This window comes from Symphodus melops, assembly GCF_947650265.1.
Source record: "Symphodus melops genome assembly, chromosome: 5".
Lineage (NCBI taxonomy): Eukaryota > Metazoa > Chordata > Actinopteri > Labriformes > Labridae > Symphodus > Symphodus melops.
The window spans coordinates 29,529,661-29,544,284 of NC_136695.1; the positions used below are offsets into that span (position 1 = coordinate 29,529,661).

The following is a 14,624-nucleotide window of genomic DNA, read 5'->3' on the forward strand; positions in this document are numbered from 1 at the left end:
TTCATTCCAAAACACAGGATCCATCCTGAAAGACTAAATACACGTACGTCAAAATCTTTTTCAAGGCTCAATGAAGTCAGAGGTTGAACTCAAAGTTTGATTCATTAGTGAAGGTTACAATAACAACCGCAGTTTTCAAAATGACAAATATCTCATTCTGGAATGAAACTCTTCAGATGTCCAGTACGATACCGTATGACACACGAACGACCATAAAAAATTAAACACCTACAATATACTGTAGCTTAGTCGCCATCAGAGCCCCTTGCATTGACCCCTACTCCATGTCACACACTATTATTAAATAAGGCACACATTTACACATACAGTTAAAATTTGGCTAGTAATTTTTCCTTTATTTACACCCAACAGCCACAAAGTTAATCCTTATTATCACCAAGGTCTTTTCTGTGTTTTCTGTTCATTCCCACGAAGCCAGACGGCGCGGCGTGCATCCTCTCTGGGTGCAAAATATTTACGAGAATACCTTCTTTTGATGTTGTTGTTTTTTTGTTTTGTTAGGACTATCCCACTACGGATTTGTAGAGCACCAATCTGAAGAGAAACATTCTCGAGGAATTGAAATGGACTGCGTCTCTTTGAACCTGACGTCTCCCGGGACGAGATAAAGAAAGAGAGAGAGGAGACGAGGATAGCTGCTTTGTTGAAGAATTTTTCTCCCTCTCTCTCTCTGTCTTGACAACATGAACAGATTTCATTCACTGTTTTAGCCATCTGGCGACGAGCGTTAACCGATGAAGTGCGTGATGTGGTGACCTTGAGATACTTCTCAGGGTGTTCAGGGGATCATTTGATATGCCCAAAGATGAAAGAGTATAGTAAGGCAAAGACATAACTACTTTCAGGGGAATCTGCTGACTTTTCACCACAGGTTACATATACTGCATATGTATATGTATACATATACGGTGTGAATATAAACACACATATATATACACACACATGCATAATATAAACACATTCGAGGGTGGGGCGGGTGGGGACTGGTTACCAACACTACATCAGAAAAGGTTAAGCAAAAAGCATAAATTTAAGCGTTGCAGGAGTCTCCGGCTTTAAAGTCTTCAAGATGACTGATGTGTTCAGTTTTTTGTTTGTATTTTTTCCAACATCAATGTGCCCAAAAACTAAGTTGCATCGTAAATCCACACTGAGGACATTGGCAGCCTAATATAAGGAGGTGGCTTCACGTCACCCAAGTCAACAGTTCTATAATAAGCAAGTAGCTGAGCAATACCAATATGGTACAAAGATATCCGTTGGACAAAAAGAAGAGGGAAATAAGTTTGGTTGAGGCTTTCGTCCACAGTGACGCTGGCTGCCACCCAATCGGTAGTGTTTACTTGGGAGGGTCTGCATCCTCTAACCCAATGCATGTCTTTGAAGGACAGTTCCTTCATGAAGACACATGAGGGAGACCCCCCTCTCTAGGTCCAGGAGTGTACCTCCTCAGTAGTTGAACTTTCCCTGTTGGTTGACTGGGGATGTGGCGGGTATGAACAGGGGTTTGGGAGGGACGTCGGGTTTAAGAGAGGAGGCCCGGCGGACGATTGCTCCCCGATGTTGGACCTCTTGCTGGTCTCCGTTGTAACTTTGCTGCCGTGCCAGGTATCCGTTGGGGATGAGGGGGTAGTGAACCTCGCAGGCGCTGCCTGTTGAGTTCATTCGTGCTAGAAGGGGAGGCGGTTGGTGTGCCCCACCGTTTCGTTGGCTAAAGCTGTGTTGGCGAGGTACCATTCCTCCTCCTGTGCTACCATTGGGCATCTTGTTGGCTGCAGCGATCAGGGAGTGCCTCTGGGATGAGTGCCTCCTCTCCAGGGTGGACTGGTGATGCGGGGGAATGTCTGGAGGAACATCCATGCGTCGGGTGAGGCTGTCTCTGGGTAAGGTGGACGAGCTGTAGTAGGGAGCTGATTCTGTCTCAGGAATCTGAGGTTGGATGCGATTGGAGAATGCTAGTTGGCCTACACCCCCGCTGGCCATCAGACCTGATGGACTCATTAACTGGGCGTTCTTGCTGCTGCTCGCCTCGTGGATGTGCTTCAGGAGCTCATCCAGCGAGGTCACCTCCATCACCTTCTGAGAGTAACCAGGATAAGGTTGCTGAGATAAAACACGCTCTACATTGTGGATTTTGCGTTCGTCTGGATGAAGGTGACCTCCGACTAGTGGCTGCCCATTGGACAGGCCGTGGGAGTAGGGAAAGACCTGCTGGTGAAGCAGGGCTGAGCTGGGCCTGGATCCTATGTTGTGAGACTTTGGCTCCTTGGCGTTGTTACAATTCTGGTTCTTCTCCCACTGGTTTTTGAAAGCTTTCATGCTCTTTATGGGCAGTTCTGGGGTGGAATCGGGTGTAGGCAGACCAGACAGCTCTGAGGAATGGTGGAGGTGGTGGTGGTGGTGATGCTGGTAGACCAGGTCCTCCATCGTCATTCCGTGATGGCCATTTCTCCTGGGTTGATGATGCTCCTTGCTGTTTGCAAAGAAAGAGTTGTAAATCTTTGGAGATGAAACCTCCAGCTTGTCGTCCTTGCTCTGGCTGTCCAGGAGGCCGTTGAGCTTGGCCAGGCTGCGGAGAGACAGGGCATGCGGGATCGGTGCCTCGGGATCTTTTGACAATTTCTTGGTCTTGTGTCCAGTGTGGTTGCAGTAGCAGGAGACCAGGAAGCCGGACAGGAAGGCGCCAAGAATGAAGGCCACCAAGACACAAGCGATCAGGAGAGTGTAATGGACACTGTGGTTGGTCTTCTCCAGATCTGGCGGACGCCTCACACCTTCAAAAAAGAAAGACTTTGGTTAGATCTTTTCTGCCTTCACCAAAATGAAAGAAAAGCAGATTTACAGGAGCTAATATAGGTTAGCTAGCAGCTGGGAGAGGCAGGTTGTATTCGCAGGGGCTTCTCTATGTGGGAAACAGCCCGAAAGGTGTTTCAAACAAGCTTTCTTCTTTCTGTTAATAGAGCAGTACAGCCTTTCCCTGTCATACCTGAGCTTTCCCATCAGACTGGCAGAGGCCAAAGTATCCCCAGTCAGTGAGAAATAAGCTCTGAAATGAGTTAGGGCTTTAAATATTGATGGGAGCACAGCAGCAGGAACCTGATGTCATTTTCACAGACTTTGCTTTCCAATGTGAGGATCAGGGGCGAAAGCACCTGGTGTGATGAACGAGCCAAAAATAACAGGTCTACCCGATAGCTCACAGGCTGTGGCGCCTCAGCCAACACAGACTCCAATGAGGTTGTCAGGTTCTTTGGAAATGAAGCTGAGGGAACAGTCTGTGCACCAGCGAGTCGGAAAAAAAAAAAAAACCCCACACAAGGTTACTCAGCTGAGGTAAATGTACCATGCAAATGTCCCGGAGAGATGCGACCCCTAGCACTGCGTTGCCTTAATAGCGTGAAAGGCAAGGCTGATAAGAGGAGTGAGACCTGCCACCTCTTATAATCAGAGCTCGTTTGCAAGATGCCGCCGCCATCTGTGGTGTCAGACCCTTCCCTCCGCCCTTAATGACAGTTTCTGTGAAACTGATTAGTGTGCGGAGGAGGGGGATGGCGAACCGCATCACGGAGGGAGAGAAATGCAGGTGTTCCAAGCAAAGTTCAATTTGACAGCTAATGAAAGCTTCATCGAGGAATGGAAATGGAAATGAAGACTAAATAAGGCTTGATGATGGTTTATAAGGAGGTCAGAATGACGGCGAGGAAGATGATTGGTGGATGTGTATGGGGAAGATCAGAAATCAAATCAATAATGAAGCCTGGATAGGATTCAATTTGAACCCCAAGCCGCACTATGGTAACCACGCAACATAATGTATGGACTTCTCTTTGGCCTCTTGTCGGATTATTTGTTGGATTATAATTTGATCACAAATGGTCAGATTATAATCCAACAAATTGGTCGGGAGCAGTTTTAAAACAGGTTGATTATTAATGTCATGAAGTTACCGTGAAACTTTGGGACTTCTATTTTCACTCTTCATTATCCGGACGTGGATTATTATCTCATCTTCATCTAACTCGACGCTCATTTTCAAGTCGTGCTTTCCTTCCAATTTTCGAAACAGAGAGTAACAGCACGATCATCTTTCTGGAAATAAAACTTTTTATAGAGCGCGCAATTAAAAATGCTCGATTTAGGAGTCGTTTATTCTTCTGATTGCCTTGACTTATGACCACATTAAAAGTCACAAATCATAATTGTGTCCCACTGGGAGAGGCAATCAAAAGTGATGCAGCAGAGAGTCTGGTAATATCGCTTCTTTTAATCGTCATTTTTCTTTTGCTCTCGTTACACAGTCCACTAATCAAATGCACAACAACGTCAAGGTTACAAATGTGAGGTTTTAAGTGACGATAGATCAGGACGACAGAGAGCTGAAGATTCACAGATAGAATAGAAGAAAACCTAAAGAGGACTAGTGGTTAAAATGAGTACTGCAGTCTAAGCTCTAATCATCACAGAGAGCTGTCTCCCCCCCTCCTCTCACACAGGTCAGCATGTAGTGGACACTGTAGCTTCAGTGTTTAGCCAGCTCTGCATGTGGTGGGCACTGTAGCTTCAGTTTTTAGCCAGCTCTGCATGTAGAGACACTGTAGCTTCAGTGTTTAGCCAGCTCTGCATGTGGTGGGCACTGTAGCTTCAGTTTTTAGCCAGCTCTGCATGTAGAGACACTGTAGCTTCAGTGTTTAGCCAGCTCTGCATGTGGTGGACACTGTAGCTTCAGTGTTTAGCCAGCTCTGCATGTGGTGGACACTGTAGCTTCAGTGTTTAGCCAGCTCTGCATGTGGTGGACACTGTAGCTTCAGTGTTTAGCCAGCTCTGCATGTGGTGGACACTGTAGCTTCAGTGTTTAGCCAGCTCTGCATGGGTCTGTAAAGCTTTCTGCGTTCTAACCTCTCTCCATGTTTCAAAAGCATCTCCAACATTGATCCTAGTTTGAGCAGCTTTCTGCTGCTGGAGCTTATTAGAAACATGCAGAGGCTTTTTAGCTCGGGTACAATCACTTCTATCTGAAGCAGTTCGACCCCGTAGGGTCCTACCTTCTCTGGTCTAAACAAATCCAGAGCATTCAGGAGCAGAATCTAAAGATAGAAGGAGGACATACTGGCTGTAACCTCATTTCAGAGAAGAGAAGAAATATTGTCTGTGAAGCTGTCGTGGTGTCATGACATTGTCTGATACCTCTCTATTCCTTTGTGTTACCTGTGAAGCAGGTAGAGAGACACTTGTGTCCCATGTGGGAGGAGTGGAAAGAGACTGCCCACTAGTTTATTAGACATTAAAAATGCTGAAATGTTCGGAGACTAGACGTCAGCAGGCCGCTCAGATGTTAATGTGTTTAGAGCAGTACTCCATTGTCTGCCACATTATCTGTACGCCTCTATGTAAAGACATCAAAGGAGAGGCAGACAACATCCTGTGCTGCTAAGATGAGAAAGTCACAATCCTTGTTTTATCTCGACTGTATGAATCATCACTTATGTGTCCTGATTTTAAACCGTCTGTCTGAGGAGCTGTATCTTCCCCGTCAGCTTGCTCAGCTCTGACGCTCTGCTACATTTTCTGCTGACAGTGTTGTAAATTAGGGGAGTGAGCACAAAGATCATGATTGCACCATATCTAAAAAAAAAAAAAAAAAACCCCAACCCTTTCTTGCATCTAATGTTGAGTGAATAAAAGTTTCCACTGATAAGGGCCTCTGCGACAGCGATGGCAACGCAGGCCGCTCTGACATCACGCTGCCTTCTGTCACCTCTGTGGCTTCCTGCTACCTGTGACTCATCTGCTCCCTCTGGACCGTGCCCCCCCACCCTCCCTGTCCGTGGCTGCAGGCCTACAGAAGGGTCCCTCCCGGGTCAGGGAGTGTGAGTCAAGTGCCTCGACGGGGGGTGAATCGCACAGCTGAGGTAAACAAATTCAGAGCGTACGGACGACCTGTCACAACATGTTTAGCGGACAGTGGAGATGACTCAATCACAGCTACGTGGGACATACGGAGCCACCGGTCACAGAGGAATGAATACCTTGTGACTCACACCGACAGCCTGGCAAGCTGCGAGGTGGAGCCCAGGAGGTGCTGCACAGACTGACCTGGCTTTCTGTCTATTCTGTTTCAATCAGGGTTTAAAACTATTTTAATAATACAACCTGTTATTTACAGCAGAGTTGGTAATCAATGCCACCTCGGCCTTCGTTTTCCAAAGAGGCTTCAATGTTTACGTTCGCAGCAGAGTCGGCGTTCCTATCTTTCGTTGTCAGTTTATATTTCTGTGTCAATTCAACTTGGTCTCGGCTCACAGAAGTCCTAATATAGAGACACCAAAGTCTGCCAAAAGTGAAAAGACAGATGGGCAGCGGGAGTGAAAGCAAGGGAGGCGAGAGGAGAAAGACAGGGATGGTGACAGCCATCGGGCGAAGATGAAGAGAAAGATGAAGGGCTAGAATTCAACCTTGGTGACAAACTGTTGATGAAGAGGGCAGTGAATGTTTGGGAGGATCCGAGAGACAGGGGAGCAAGAAGAGACGAGATGAAAGCCAGAGGAAGGTTTTTTAAAAAAAGAAGAAGAAGAGGGTGCGAATGAGTGTGCGTGAAGCAGATTTGAAGGAGGAGGATGAGGAGCGAGGCAGAGTGACAGACAGACGTGACGGGTAGAGTGACAGAGCATCACTCAGCCAGGCTTTTGAAGCCCGGTGCTCTGCAGCAGCTGTGCTACAGTAGGAGCACAACCCTCACGCTCCTCCACAGCGCTGTCGGAAGAAACGCTATCCACGCTTGCATCCATAGTGTTCAAAATAACTAATTGGAGATGTGAAATTAAAGATGCTGTGAGGTGCGGAGCTTTTCCTTCTGCAGGTGATGAAGTCGTGTCCGAAAACAAATTAAAATGGAGGAGACAATTTGAGTAAAGAATGTGAGTGATTAGAAAAACGGATTGCTTTCTTTGTAAGATCCTGCAGACATCTTAAATCCCAAACCACGAAGCACCCACGAGCTTTCCCAGGGCACCAAAAATACTGCTAATCTGAACACTCTGAAGTTTCACACTTTAGATTTAGAAAGTTTCTTTTTGCAGGACATTAAAGCATCACAACTCGTGGACTAAACGTGGAGCTCTAATGTTGGCAGGAAGAAGCGACTACATTTATTTCAGGAAGCATTTTCAAGGTCAGACACGAAATAATTAAAACATGGAAACTTTTTGCGCTTGGCGTAGATCTTTCCGTCGAATCAGGCTTTTTCTCAAGGGTGAGAAAAAAAAATAAAACGTTTGTTCTATTTGTGTGCATCAAGTGAAAACGTTCCAAAATAGCCCTAATTAGTTTCTGCTTCTGCAAGCTCACAAGTGCATGTAATTGTTCCCTTAATGGCTACTTCATTCCAATGAGACGCCAGCCAGACAAAATGGCCTCTGGCTAAAGAGGCGAGCATTAACCTCCCCCGTCATTCATCCAGCTAAAGCTGGAGATTTATTTTTCTACCACTCAAGAAATAACACTCCAACTCTTGAAAGGCAAACAAATTAATTACAACCCCATTTTATTCAATCTACACAAAAAGCCAGCAGCTCTGATTTCTTCATGTCAGACTTTTAAAACTGGACGTCTTGTGGCGCTATCGGACCTGGTTAGCATCAGAGCCTGAGTGTGTGTACATGTACACACACACACACTGGGTATATGTGCAGGGGTCTGCCTGTTGACTGAGTGAATTCAATCATGTACACTTGTTATTAGGAATTTGCATAATATTCCACCTCAGTGCTCAGCCAGTTGGATGAGTTTTAATGTATGCACAGGAGCTAAGGTGATACGGTGTAATGTAACAGATTCATTCCAATTGAAAAGTAGTGGTAATGAGCGCTGCATTTCATTCCAGGCGCGCTGATGCATAGAGAGCATAGATTTCATTACAGTTTCTGATTGAATACGGGGAAATAAGGCGTGCCGAGGCATCTGGCAATCAGAGCCGTACTGTCTGTATGAAGTCCTCCGATATTTACACCTGCGCCTCGAAAGGGAAGTCAAGTTTTTAAGCAGCAGCAAACATTTGGTTCAAAACACTCAGAGTGCAGAGAGTCACTGATTAAAGAGGTGGTTCACTTCAATCATCAAATAACATATTTTTCTAACTGATCAAATCTCCGCTGCAGGAGAGTTTGGATTGATTAAAGATGACAGCAGTGTGACTGTCGACAGGAGATCCACAGCACCTCTGTGGCTGGAGATTTACAGACCGTTTCACATTCACTTACGTACGCACGCAACTGTTTCACGAACATACTTGGATATATACCTGACTGTATGCGGCGCGTGGTACTGGAGGGTGACTGTAGAGGGCACCACAGAGCGCTTGGCGGCGCGTCGTACAGATGTGGATAATTGTGAACTTGGTTTATCAGCTCGTCTCTAAAACTTTCTGCCGTTGTTGACCCTACACTGCCCCCTACTGTTCATGTGCATACTGCATCTCAAGCCCACGTTACAATAATTTTTCTTAGACACGTGCACGGCCGACGTTCCCTGGAAACATGCAGAATGTAAGCAAGTATATCTCCACCTTAAAGGCAGGGTTGGTACTTTTTGAAAACTAGCATGATTTTAAAAGTAGCATCCTCTCCGTTCTCCGTCTTCACCCACCTCCTCCCCTCTGTGCTCCCTCTAAAGCCCCGCCCCTCAATTACATGCACTAAAGCCATTGGTCCAGAAGCGGATTTCTCATGCTTTGAGTGTGGGCTCGTGCATGCATGGAGTAGAGAGGCTTGATTGGTTTAGTAAAACGTGTGCACAGTGCAGACATTAGTCAAAGTTTTTACTTGTTTAAAACTGATACACATGATGGATTTTTTTGTTTCTTTTTCAGAGCACCTGAGTTATTAATTTATGTCAGGACCTAAACACAAATTCAACCAAAATCTTAAAAAGTGGATCTGGAGAAAATGAGCTCCCAGCCTTTAAGGATTCTTATTTTCTATGTCTTAAAATGCAGAATTGTACAAATTCACTCTTCTAACATAGAGCCACCTGATTAAAAATCTTCCTGCATGGACACAAAAATACTTTCAATGAAAACAAAATGTTATTGTTTAATTCAGGTGAACCAACCCTTTAATGTGGCATCAGAAGCTGTTAAACCAGGCAGCTCACATGCATCAAGAGTTGTCCTTTTCTTCCTTTGTTTTCATCAACATGCATTCACATCAGGAACAGAAAGAAGAGCTGTGTGTGCCATTCAGCAGCTGGTAAAGCAAACTGGATCCAGTGCAGACTTCCTGAAGTTGCAGAGGAGGGAACATCTGCACTGGAACATCTGTCGGCTTTACCGACCGACTTAAAGAAACAGTCCACAATAAAGCCAGTTTTGGCAGATTTGATGAAACCTTAAAAGTCGTCTTGGTGCGTTTTCTCTCATTCAAGTCATCTGTAAAGGATACGCACCAAACATAACCCTTCATAAAAGGAGCCAATTATCTTAAGTAGCTCGTAAATTTTCCATATTAGCGTTATTTTACTGCACCGACTGTCTGCCAAAACTCACATCGTGCCTTTGGAGTGTACTGTTGCTTTAAGAGATGGAGAAACTGCTTGCAGGTCACTCGGACGACCTGCGCACAGTTTTTTTACCGGCGGCTGTAAAAGTGGAGAGGCAGATCATAAAAAAAAAAAAACAGGAGAGAGAGAGAGAGAGAGAGAGAGAGAGAGAGAGAGAGAGAGAGAGAGAGAGACACAAACAAAGGAGGCAGGTACAGCTAAAGGGTTAGTCCAACTCAAGGTTCAAAATAAGAAAGAAACACAGGCAGGTAGAGTGGGAGAAAAACTCCCCAGAGGTCAATGAGTCAGATTCAAGGGTAAGGGAGGTCAGGGCTGCGAGCCGGGACGGCTGCGTGGGTGGATCACTGCGGGCCCCTTGTGTGGATCGTTGTGACGCTCGTGACTGATGCTCTCTTCATCCTGACACCGAGCGGAGCCCTAACAGCCGCCGTGGAACAAAGAGCCATTAAATGTGCCGTTATGGAAAGTTAAGTGTTGGCTGTGTGTAATGCCTTTAAGGTTATTTTTTACGGCACGTTGCAGAGTGTGTTTTTGTAGTGAAACATGATGTCATGAATAATCGCCGTAAAGTGCTGCTCAGCTGCGCACAGGGGGAAAAATGGTCTAGTTCTGTGCGACCTTTAATGGGTGCCATTACGCCATAACTAGGACTCAGGGAGAACGGATTGGCAGTAACCTAAAATATATGTGTGTGTGTGTTCTCATCACGGCCTGACTCATGAAAGGGGAGCGAGGAGGGTCAGAACACGCTGAATGAAATTTGACAGCCTGCGGTTCTATTAAAGCAGAATAATTAATGTGTTCTGGATACGTTGGCCTCAGTCTGACCCTTAAAGATCTCAAACTGTATTAAATATTTTAATATCCAACTTTAAAAGCCTTCGAACGAAAAAAAGTAAAAGCTCGTTTAAAAATGAAAGGACGCTCGTCATCGTATTGACGCCGCTGTCAGCATTTAAAGCGTTAAACCGGAGGATGTAAACATGTTCATGTCTGCTGTAAAAACAGGCTGTTTGAATGGGTGTGTATGTGACTTCCTGTGCTTCTGCAGCCAGCCTCTAGTGGACACTCCAGGAACTGCAGGATGTTACACTTCAGCATCGGCTTCTTTTTTTTGAAGCTTGCTGCTTGGCATCAAGGTCTGAAATGAACACTTCCATTTTTCTAAATCTGCTTTTTTGACCCTTTTGGTGCACCGTAGTTAAGCTTCTCCCACCTGATGGTAAAACAACAACACTGCTGCACCTGACTCCAAGAATCAGAGAAAGGTTGTATACACCTTCTTATTCCATATTCCATTTTCCTTCAGCTATTTTCATGTCATTTTGATCTCTTCCTCTTTCTGTTGTTAAGACAGAGTCGTAACATTCACGCTCTCCTTAATCCTTAAATCCTGAACGACTGCTATCAAGAGTCAAGCCCTCCCTTCACTCTGCATTTATTCACACAATTCCTGCCCCACTTCCTTTTTAAGTCTTCTCTTTCTTTCGGTTGGACTTTACATGAATCTCTGTTTTTCTCCTTTTGCTTGTTTTTTATAACTAAATCAAACAATAAATACGAAGAGCAGGATTCAAAACCTGACACTGAAGCCGCTCCTGGAGGAGCAGACCGTGTGGTCAGAGCTGCCTCCAGGTCAGAGCCCTATCAGTGAGTGGATGATGAAGGCGCTGTCTGTTGCCATGCTCTTCAGATGTATTAATAACTCTTTGGAAAACGAGCTGGCGTCGATGTCTGGCCCCCCGAGGACGGCAGCCCCCCCCCCCCCCCATCACAGAGAGGTTCAGACCAAGTTCAAACTGTGCTCTACGGTTTTAATGAGTTTCAAACCGCCTGCTTCACTTGTTTCTATTATCACGCCATCTCCCTCCGGTGTCAGCTAAATTAGCTGCTAGCTTAGCTTTCGGTCCGACACGCACTCTGGCTCATTTAAAAGTGCCGAAGTGTCAAAGAAAAGGTCAAAATAAAGCAGAAGGAGAGAAACACATAGAGCAGACCTGGCCTCTTCTTAAAATACACTTTTCTTTGTGCTCAGACACAATGGAGAGGTGGGCGCTCTCGAGCCAGTCGCACGCTGATGCTAGCTAAAGAGGAGCGGGTCAACAGCTTCCTGCTACACTGCCTTTTAGTCCTTCCTGCTGTTTACATGATGTAATGCAGTTTCCCACATCTTACCCCACGCTGTGCGGGTTCAATGACTGACCACCTTTCTCCTTCTTACAGAGTTTCACTTCGGCTCATATGACTCTGACAGGAAGTGTGTGCTGACGCAGGAAGTTTGGGAACTTGGGGAAACTTTTCAGAGCTGTCACATCTGCCTCAGCCGTCACACACACAGTAAGAACGCTGAACATTTCTCCCACAGCCTCGAATAAAAGTGCTGAAAGTAAACAGTCCCTGCCTTTGCCAAATTCCTTGTTTTATGGGACAATATTAATAAATTTGTGAACATGGAAAATGTGTATTTGTTTGTTATAGTTGGCCTATTTGTGGTTCAGACAGACATTTTCTACAAATGACTGTTGATAAACACAGGAAGTCAAGCAGACATTTTTGGTGTTGAAAATTGAAGTCCTGCAGTTCCTGGAGTGTCCACTAGAGGCTGGCTGCAGCAGCACAGGAAGTCACATACACACCCATTCAAACAGCCTGTTTTTACAGCAGACATGAACATGTTTACAGCCTGCTTCAACACATATCAATCAGTGCACACTGTACGAGGACTCACACATGATTTAGGAGTTATGCATAATTAGGGGTGTGGCTCTACAGATCCTATCCAATCCTTTTGAGAGGAGAGTGGGCCGAGCAGTAATTTGGGAGAAAGAGAGAGAGTGAGGAATGAGACACGGGGAAAAGGAGCTGTAGGCCGGGCTTGAACCCGGGCTGCCTGCTTGGAGGACTTCAGCCTTCAGCCTTCTTCACATGGGCCGCCATCCTAACCGCCAGGCTATAAGAAATTGTCATCATCAACATCATTTTCTTGCCATTTGTGGCAGCGTGCAGATAACGGATTAGTCTGACATCGACCTCGTTGGCAGCAGTCTGAGACGCTCCGGATGAATAGATAAACTCTGATGGTTTTTGTTTGCTTTTGCAGCTCTCATGAAGCTCATGTTTTTTAGACTAAAGATTAAACATGTTCCCCCCAGTTCTGTTTAAAATACAGATTAGTCTCTGGGTCCTGCGTGTACCCGCGGCGTGTACCCTGGCCGCTGGCACACAGCCGCAGACGTTTGACAGAGAGGCAGACAACCCGGTGAGAGAAGGACAGACAGTGAGAGGAGATTGGAGGCCCTCTTGTAGCTGTGATGCTGTTACTTCCACACCAGCTCTTCTTCCTGCCTTATCACGCCGCCCGCCCAGCGCTTCTGATTGAACCGGCTGCGTCACAGTCTCTGGCTGGAATAGATTGCGTTGCCGTTTCTATCACACCGAACCCCTCCGCTTCCCTTCCTCCTCTTGTTGTCCGACTCCCCGGCTCAGGCTCCCCCGCTGCTTATTTATTTGTTACGGGCTTTTCTCATTTGAGCCTGAGTAGCTCATCATGGCAGCCGGGGAGTCTGTCTGCGTGAATGGAAGTTTCTTTCACGAGCTGAGGATTTATAGACTTCTGACACTGAGCCTGTGCAAGCAAGCAGGCAAGCAGCAAGCAGAGGACAAAAACTGCCTCATCCCAGCTGAGTCCCGTCCAAATGAGCTGTATCTTATTACTAAAGTTGCAGTCTTTAAAAAAAAAGGGGAAAAACCAAACCATTCTCTGTTCTGCTCCCTCGCTTTTGTTTCTTGACATGAACATTTGAAGGCCGGTGGAGACATTTCGCCGCACTCTCTGCCAATAGTTTTGTGACTGTTCGACTTGTTTTTCCTACTTTTCCAAGGCGAGGATGTTAATCAGTATGAGTGCAGAGTGTCACATTAAAAATGTAAGAAACAATGAGTGTGAAGCCTATAAAGATGAAGATCTAATTAAATATTCAAGAACTGGTTGGAGTTTTATAGGTCACGTCATTTATTGAGGTGGCCGGATGGCGTGGCGTAATTGTAAAAGAGTCTGCAGGAATACTGGCCTCAACGTTTCCGACGTTTGAATGAAAAGCTGAAGAGAATTTAGAGTTTAAACTCAAAACGTTTTTGAACCCGTGTTTAAATCTGCTGTGAAAATGAACATTTTAATATGGAACCTAATGGAGGGATTTTTCAGCTTTTGCTGCCAGCCCCAAGTGGACACTTTAGGAACTGCAGTTTATTCGCACTTCCAAAATCGGCGTCATTCTCTCGACCTCGGTCCTCTACACCCGAGCTCTGCATCCTGACATGAACCTTGAATATCTCAAAGTGCTTCAAAACGAATGAAGGAATAATTCGTTTGATGAACGATGAGCTCAGGCCGTGTGGGAGCAGCGTTGTTTACACTCAGGTTTTCCCTCCTTGGTTTCGGGAGGTAATTAGAGCGAATGCAGGATTTATTTGAAGTCGTTAAATCTCCCGCACTCGTGTTCGCTGCGTTGGGCAGTTTGGCTGAAAATAACAGGAAGAGAAGCTCCTCCAGCCGTTTATGTGTAAATTAAGAGAACATGTCCACCGTGGTGTTGAGAGATATGAAAGAATTATCATTCAGCGGTGGGATCGTTTAATAAAGCCGCCCGTGAAAAATTGAGCATCACGTTGTCATACTGGGACTAATGAAGTGTAAAGATCAGAGAAAATCGATGGGCGATGCTTCGGCCTTTACTGCGAGATTGGTTAAGAGTTAGTGAGCTAATGAAAGCCGTATTTCACCCTGGAGGAACATTCACACATATCAGCATGCCGAGCGTCACGTCATGACGGCTTCAGCCCGAACATGTGAGCTGCTTCGACTTCTCAGGAAGTCAGCAACGAAAAAACAGCTGATCTTTCCTCTGATGTCATGTTTGGGCGGGAAGCTCACATGCTGTTGTGATGTTGTTCTACTGTTTTCCAGTTTGTCATTAAATAATAAAAAAAATCATTTCATCTCTTCACAAAAAGATACAGACTGATGAAAATCCATGAAGCCATCCGGCCAC

General features: G+C 45.6%; 1 protein-coding gene across 3 annotated transcripts in view; it reads right to left on the reverse strand.

Annotated features, from left to right (window-relative positions):
* Positions 1 to 315: 315 nt before the first annotated feature.
* sema6cb (semaphorin 6Cb) overlaps positions 316 to 14,624 on the reverse strand; it is a 41,597-nt gene continuing 27,288 nt past the window's right edge. For all 3 annotated transcript variants that reach the window (XM_079344501.1, XM_079344500.1, XM_079344499.1), the window contains one exon: positions 316 to 2,795. In XM_079344501.1, coding sequence (XP_079200627.1) covers positions 1,471 to 2,795 — 1,325 coding nt within the window. In that variant the 3' untranslated portion in view covers positions 316 to 1,470. The remainder of the gene's footprint in view (positions 2,796 to 14,624) is intronic.